The sequence below is a fragment of the Symphodus melops genome (genome assembly GCF_947650265.1).
Source record: "Symphodus melops genome assembly, chromosome: 12".
Lineage (NCBI taxonomy): Eukaryota > Metazoa > Chordata > Actinopteri > Labriformes > Labridae > Symphodus > Symphodus melops.
This window is the reverse complement of record NC_136702.1, coordinates 19,999,970-20,008,138: the sequence shown is the minus strand read 5'-3', so window position 1 is coordinate 20,008,138 and position 8,169 is coordinate 19,999,970. Positions and strand designations below refer to the sequence as shown.

General features: G+C 35.8%; 2 protein-coding genes across 2 annotated transcripts; both read right to left on the bottom strand.

Annotated features, from left to right (window-relative positions):
* Positions 1-1,803: 1,803 nt before the first annotated feature.
* On the bottom strand, positions 1,804-2,727 carry LOC306832964 (olfactory receptor 52D1-like; the record flags this gene model as incomplete). The annotated part of the gene is made up of 1 exon (XM_079357987.1): positions 1,804-2,727. One exon carries the CDS (start codon positions 2,725-2,727, stop codon positions 1,804-1,806), a length of 924 nt encoding a protein of 307 aa, XP_079214113.1.
* A 2,261-nt stretch (positions 2,728-4,988) lies between these two features.
* On the bottom strand, positions 4,989-5,909 carry LOC306833212 (olfactory receptor 6N1-like; the record flags this gene model as incomplete). Its single annotated transcript, XM_079358325.1, has 1 exon — positions 4,989-5,909. One exon carries the CDS (start codon positions 5,907-5,909, stop codon positions 4,989-4,991), a length of 921 nt encoding a protein of 306 aa, XP_079214451.1.
* Positions 5,910-8,169: the final 2,260 nt, after the last annotated feature.

Sequence of the window (8,169 nt, the reverse complement as noted above, 5' to 3'; positions counted from 1 at the left end):
TTACACGTCTGTTTGATGTTTTTCTGAATAGTTAAAGATAAGTTCCTGCAACCTAAAGCAAAAAAAAAAGACTTTCACAAAAATGGTGTCATCCATCTAGGTCGTTGCAATCAAATATCTGTGGTATCATTATTTGATATTAATGTTTAGAAAACGAAGAACTCTGTGTTGAATCTTTTTCAGTTTAAAGCCATAAATTAAAGGATTCATCAGTGGAGGGAAGACAAGATACTCTATAGCAATAACATTTTTAATGGATTGAGGTAAATCCTTTGACCTGATACATGTAGGACCTAAACTATAAAAACACCATGAAGTATATAAATAATTATTGATCCATAACTCACAATGTTGTTAAGAATAGTTTCTTATCCCTTTTAAAAAATGTATTCATGTAGAGCAGTGGAACTATGGTACGCGTATCTCGCACACATACATTTTGTAAATAAATTAAAATTAAACAAAAACAGGTCGGAAATATATATTGCTTGCCTTTAATGTATCCCTTAGTAGGCCCACAGCGTGGCTACCAACAGTCAATGATAAATAATGTTCTTTTCATGCATACATTTGCCTCCAGCGCGAAACATGTGTTGAAATAGGCCTACACTGTATTGTAACGTCTAACATTATGGTGGTGTTTTTTGGAAGTGGTACGCAGTTTATAAAGTTTGAGAACCACTGATGTAGAGCCTTTCAAATTAGACTTAATTCAAATCACTTGAAAAAATTGTTGCTATGCGGTGTGGTTGAAAGCTCAGGGTTACGAAAAATTATGAAATCAAATCAGAGCGCAAGATAAATTGATGTGTTTTGTCTTATAAATGTCACAATTTCATTACGGCAATGAAAATAATAGAGGCACATCGAAATAATCAAAACATTTGAATAGAAGCAGGATTTAAAAAATTAATAGATGAATAAAATGATGATTAAGTGTTGTACGGGTAATTCTTGTGGTTCATGTCAAGTTTCTGAAAGCCTCAGTGAAGTAAGTAAGTTAAGGTAATGATGCAGAAAATATTTGCAAAGTTAAACACTGTTATTCTCTTACTAAAAGTTATTGTATTGTAAACTAGTATATTGTGAATTCATCTATTGGACTCTTCCATGCTTTACTTGAAAATATATTTCTAAGTAGACTTTAAATGCGCTACAGACTCTTGTCCTACTTTTACAAATTGAATAACAAAGTTAAAGAGCATAAGGTTACTATATGATATTACTGCCTTGTAAAATACATTTTCCTCATTCTAACAATCACATACAGTGTAGTGTATTGACTTTTGCAAAATCCATATTATGTACATCTATTCAAGTAACATTTTTAAAATCAAGTGAACGACATAAACTGGAATTGAAAGACAGCAAGTCCAGGTGCATTTCTACATACATTAGAATTTAATGAAATGGAAGCATTATGTTATGATCTTCTGACATCTCTTTATAGAATTTGAAAATATACAGTCTTTATTGATACAGCTACACAATGAATATGTGTACGAAAGCAGGCTTTTGTTATAGGAAACTTAAAAAACTACAATAACAGCATTCAAGTTCAGCCTCTGCTGCATTTATGCTTTTTCTTCTTCCCAACAATAACAACCATTGATTTAAAAAACCCCAAAACGTGTAATTCAAACAATGAATTTGAATAAAGCCGCAATAACGCTTTCAATATGCTCGTATATCTTACATACAAGGGTTTTTTTTTATGTTTTTCACGACCTAAAGCATTAAATAGGACAATTTAAAAATTGTTGTCATCCATCCAAGTCTGCAAATCAAATATCCGTGGCATCATTATTTGATTTTAATGTTTAAAAAATGCAGAAATCTGTGTTGAATCTTTTTCAGTTTAAAACCATAAATTAAAGGATTCATCAGTGGAGGTATGACAAGAAACTCTATTGCGATAAAGTTTTTAATGGATTGAGGTAAATCCTTTGAACCGTATCGAATGTACATAATATCAAGCAGTATCGTCACAAGGAAAGTGATCAGGGAGGTTAAATGTGGCACACATGTCTGCATAAACTTTGCCCTGTTTTCTGCAGAATTCACACATGTTTTGATGAGATACATGTAGGACCAAAATATAAAAACACCATGAAGAACATAAAATATTATTGTCATGTATGCCACAATGTTGTTAAGAATAGTTTCAGCTGGGTAACATGCAAGGGAGACAATAATCCAATTCACACAAAGCAGCCTGGAAATATGATGACTGCATAACTTTAATCTAGAAGTTAGAAAGATGTTTGTTGATATGAAGCAAAAAGGTGTAATCACAGAGAAACACACCAACTTTACCAGTCTCTGCTTTGACATGAGGGAGTGGTACTCCAACGGTCGGCATATAGCCAAGTATCTGTCGTATGCCATCACTGCAAGAATAGAGAGATCACAGCAGGCAAAGGAGTACATCACTAAAGCCTGAATGAGACATCCAGAATATGAGATAACATGAACTGGAGACAGTAGATCCCAGAGAAACTTAGGATAGAAACCAGATGGCCCATAAAGGCTGTTTAGACAGACTGTGCACAACAGAATATACATCGGTTCATGCAGAGATTTATCTATGATGATGGTCACAATGACAATAGAATTGACCACTAATATCATACAGTAACAAAGTAAAGTGAGGAAGAAAATAGTCAAGCGGTAGTTTCTTGTCTCACTTAAACCTGAAAGAAAAAACATTGAAGATACATTATCCATCCTGGGAGGAGAGTTATGTACTATTTTCTTCACTTTGATGCATAACTCTCTCACTTATTGTCTCAGTGCTCTCTCCTCTTTTCTTCTCTTCTCGCTGGTATTAATATGTTGTCTGACCACATAAACACATACGCTGGAAACGGACAAATCATTAGAGGTTTCATGATTATCACCTAGTAACAAACTGTAAACAGTAAAAATGTTCCAACAATTGAACTATGATCTTCAATGTGATGCAATCTACATGTGAACATAATAAAATCTGAGACTCAATATTGACAATTCAATATAAAATAATGTAGAACATAGCCTACTGCCCAAGAGATAAAAATTAATAAACATGATAACAAGGTCTTAGGGTATTGTCCGAAATGTGGTGTGACAGATTCATTGATTCAAGCTTTTTGGAACTGTAGTGAAATTAGGAAAATATGGTTCGAAATAGAGAGCTGGATATCTGAGGCTTTGGAAGTACAACTGCATTTCAATCCAGCACTTTGCAGTTTTCAAGATACTGCAAACAATAGCATGTGATATCCACTAAGTTAGAATATTCTTTTTTCCTCAATTATATTTAAAAAAAATATTGGTACATCATTGGAAACCCACCTCTCCTCCGACACCGAATCAGTGGAAAAATTAACTGTTATATTATCTAATCATGGAAAAGACAAGAGCCCCTGAAAGAAACAAAGCAACACAATTTGACAACACATGGGGGGGAAGTTTTAGGAGCAGTAAACTCATATTGAAATTGGAGTGAATCAGCTTGTCATGTACTTTTCTGTACTACATGTTTTGTTGTTTCCACAGTTTGGCTGCAATGCTATAAACACCCAAATTTCTGTGAAGTATTTAGTTATATAGTATTTATGTTTAATCAATTACTTTGGGTAAGAGAAACAGGGTGTAATATATAGAGTGGACTAATACTCAAATTTGCTTTCTGAGATGAGTTTGATGGATTGGGAAAATGATGAAGTTGAGTTTGTGGGTTTGTTGGTGTTGCTTAAAGCTCCAATTTGACCATGGGTGGCCCTGATTATAGGGGTATCTTCTCATACCTAGGGTGTTGGAAAGGAGGCTCCGTCCGATTGACGCAGTTTAACAGTGTTCACCAACAGGTTATGGAGGATCTGGGAAACTCCCCCAGAAGATTTCGTAGACTCATTTTCCTGCATTCTGATCAGTTTGTAAGCACCAATTTGTGCCTTTTCTGATAAACTATTTTGATACAATCTTTTCATTAACATTCAGAGTGTTAGTCCAATACATGTTCACATAAAAATGCCTTTATTTGAATACTTCTATAAACATGAACTGGAGAGTTGTAATGTTTTGGGTCGGGATCATTTCAATAACAGACAAATTCGCACTTAAGTGCACGCACACTGAGCGCTGCAAAGAATGGAGATGGAGTTCTATGCTGTTTCATATTTTCAGACACTGTATAAACATTGTTACAACATTGGCTAATTTAACTAAATAAGGGCAACCCTTCAAATAAAAAGGAAAAAAAAAAAACCTCAGAGTAAGCCTTCAGTCTGATGGCAAACTTAGTTATAATCAACATCTAAAAATTACATTTTTTGTAGAAATTCTTTTAAATGCTATTGAAAACATGGACAACAAGACACGTTTCTTCATATTTTATTTACAACTGTTCATCTTCTCTTCCAAGCCTACAACTGGCTTCCAAAGTCCAACAATACAGAATAATGAGGGGGGGGGGAGGAACACCAGACAGATTGATATTTAGATAAATGTGCACTTCAAGAAGTCATCCCATTAAAGCATAGAAATAAAATGTAAATATATGAATGATTGTAAGATAATATAGGAATACTTTAAAACATCTCGATAACATTATTTTGAAATACAACTTTTTGGGGGGTTTTGATTAAAAACTTTATTCTTGTAAACTTTTTATACAAATCGTTGTTGTTTTTTTCAAAAGTTCTTTATTCAAATTGACTATGCATTTTTTTCTGAGTGTCTTTGTTTCTTAATACATAAACATTTGATGTTGGGAATAGACACGAAAAAACAACGTGATAGATTATTGTTTTTTAATTGATTAAAAGAAATCAGTAACATGTAGAAAATTATAAAATCTAATTCCATTAAAATCTGAATGTAAGTGTGAACCCCTTTTATTTTGAAAATTATTGATGCAACAGGGTTTAGGGATGCAAGTTTAGTGTTGATGATGATACAGCTTAAACAGCTCCCAGATATCATGTTACCCTAATGTCTCAGGTTTAGCATGACAAAATTCTTAAAATAACTTTCCTTATTTCTGGTAGCTTCAGACCATAGACGAGAGGATTCACGAGGGGAGGAATGACAACAAACTCAAGTGATAAAAAAACCGCCAGAAAAGGATTCAGCTCCTCTAAATTTGTTCTACTGAGAGCAATATCACAAAACACAGTGATGGAATAGTTGACAAACGTGACAATGTGAGGCAGACAGCTCTGTATGACTTTGCTCTTGAACTCTAAGGAGCGTTTCCGACAGAGAAGGAAAATTCGTACATATGTGTACAAGACAAAAGCCAGAGGCAGAAAGACGGTGCTGGTCGTCACAAACATACCAACAATGTTATTAAGCACTGTGGAGACACACGATAATTTCACGACAGACCAGTTTGCACAGAACACCTTTTGTATCTTATTTCCACACAACGGAAGTCTAGAAGCCATATAAACACAGGCAAAAACAGCAAAGGCGGGATAGAGCCATGCCAAGAAAATCAGCAGGGAGACCAGCTTTGAGGTTATTTTGGTGTGGTAGTGTAAAGGTTGACAAACGGCAACATAACGGTCATATGCCATAACGCCTAAAAGGGTGAGCTCGTAGGAAGCGTATGTGTAAATGACATATACCTGAATAAAACAAGCTGCCCGTGAGATCATGTGACTGTCAGACAAAAGGTCACTCAGAAATCGGAAGAAGAAGCCAGCGGAGCCGTACAGAGAGTTAAGAGACAGACACATGATGAAGATATACATGGGCTCATGCAGAGTCTTCTCAAGGGTTATTACGACAACAATGACAAGATTTGCTGAGATGATGAGAGCGCACAAAAGGAAACACAAGATGAATGTTGGGTAGCGGTAGTTGCCTATGTTCACAAACATGGTGAGATTAAAGTAAGGAGAATTAGTACCGTTTTCCATCTAAAATGTACACAGTAACATATAGTTTGATGAACGTAACAACTTCAAAGCTGGAGTCTGCAGCTGAAACTCAGACTAGAGGAGTCAACAGATTAAGTATGAAGTACATTGAACACAACAGTGAGGAGAGATTCACTAAGTGATAAAAGATACACACGTATGACAAGTAAGGAAGATACAGCTATTTATATTGCGACAGAATTAAGTAAAAATCATTCAATGAAATCAGAATCTCAGCTACATTTATAATTGGTGTAAAATCAAAAGTTTGTTTTCACCCACATGGTGTCATGCTGTCTGTTTGTGCTCTCTGGCATGGCAGGTAACCTCTCTTTAAGCTGTCATACCTCATTATGTCACAGCCATGGTCATGTATGTATCCATGGGGGCCATGGTGGGGATTTCTGTGTGTGCAAAACATATACAGACAAAACAAAACAATAACATACATGCATGTACATAACAGAAACTAACACTTTGGTCAATCAGATAAAAAAAAAAAAAAACTTCCTGCAAGATTAAAAAGTCTTGAGGCCTTATACATTTCTAAAAAAACATTTCATGGTATTTTTAATTAAATTGCTTTGTATTTGTTTAGAACATTTCATACAAATGTAAGATCACTGTGCTTTACAGTCGACTAAAATGAACAACAATGATAAAATCATTAAAAAAATGAACATATAGTTTCAAGAGCACATCAGTTCCAAACACATTTTTAACAAGATCCTACACGATTCCACACAACACACCTATGACACATACACATGGTCCTACTAGAGCGAAGGTTATAATGAAGATGGTTTTGATTTTGAAAGAATTATGATTATTTTGATGCTGAAATTTCAATGATTTCTTTTTGGAGCTTGAAGTGATTCATAGGATGAAGCTTGAGGGAAAATTTCCCGCCATCTTCATTTTCACTGTCCTGCCCAATGGGTGTAAAGTTTGGTGTTTGTTGAAAATTGCCCTATCCTGTCCTCAAGAAAAGATGAAGGCACAAAAAGCCCCCTCAATAGATTGGTTGTGTATGACACAATACGATGGGATACGATTTTTTTTTTTTAAGATTTATTTTGGCCATTTTTAGCCTTTATAGAGGAGGACAGTGGATGGGGTACGGAAACCAAGGAGAGAGAGTGGGGATGGTCATGCCATGGGGGGGGGGGGGGGGGGGGGGGGGGGGGGGGCAGGCTGGACACGAACCTGGGCCACCCGCGCAAATGGGTCGTACATGAGGACGCGCACATCACCAGTGCCTCCTGTCCTGTTTTAAGGTGATTTCATTTTTCTCTCCCAAAACAGGGCATTGTGTTACAGAGAAATACCTTCATTACACAGACAATACTTGAATATCTCTATCCAGCTATCTGACTCAATCCCTTGTGGATCTTCACTAGGTGTTGAAAATACAGAACTTGGGTTAAAAGAGTCACTGCATACTGCATAGAAATAAGATTTTCTTGAAATAATGAAACATAAAAATACATTTGATGTGAAAGAAAAGGGTTTAACTCAGTGCCTCTGATGTAATAGTTGATGATGTTCGGACTAATGAGAGCCCATGGGACAGGAAGCTGTATACTGTACTGTCTGAAGAATAATAATGTTGAATCATTAAGTTGGATATGGTCAACAGGTCATTATCTCCGCCATCCCTGGAGTGCAATTAGACACATTTTGCCACCCTGGAGGGGCACCATGGGTACCAAACCAAAACAAATATGTTTTTCAGTGTTTCAAATGGTCAAGAGAAAACATTGTTTTTGGCAAACACCCAGCGGTAGGTGCAATCAGTGTTTAACAAAGACAGAGGGAAGACTGACCCATTGACCCTGAACAAATAAAGACAGCTATTACTGAGCCTAGATTTGAAACAAACCATGGCACTATATACAGAATGGGATGACATGATTATCTGTTTGAAAGATAAATCCATTTCAGGTCTCTCTAGTGTTTCATAAGCCAGGCATTTCACCACGTGTTGATTGATCCTGTTCCAGGCCATTTTTTTGCCCTCTTGTCCTGAGTGGCATTCAAGACTTATTTTCATTCTCATGTACTTTAAAAAAAATAAAAAGGCTCCTGTGTGTTGATCAAAGATGCCTCTTTATGACTTCAAAAAGCAAAAACACAATAATTGTTTCTCTTCTATAGATGGATGAATTGTCTTAATTTTGTATCTTGCCAGAAGCTTTCCAAACACCTCATTGACCTCTGCTAAGGTTAGTGCTAAGGCCTCGCCCTGATCTTCAGAATC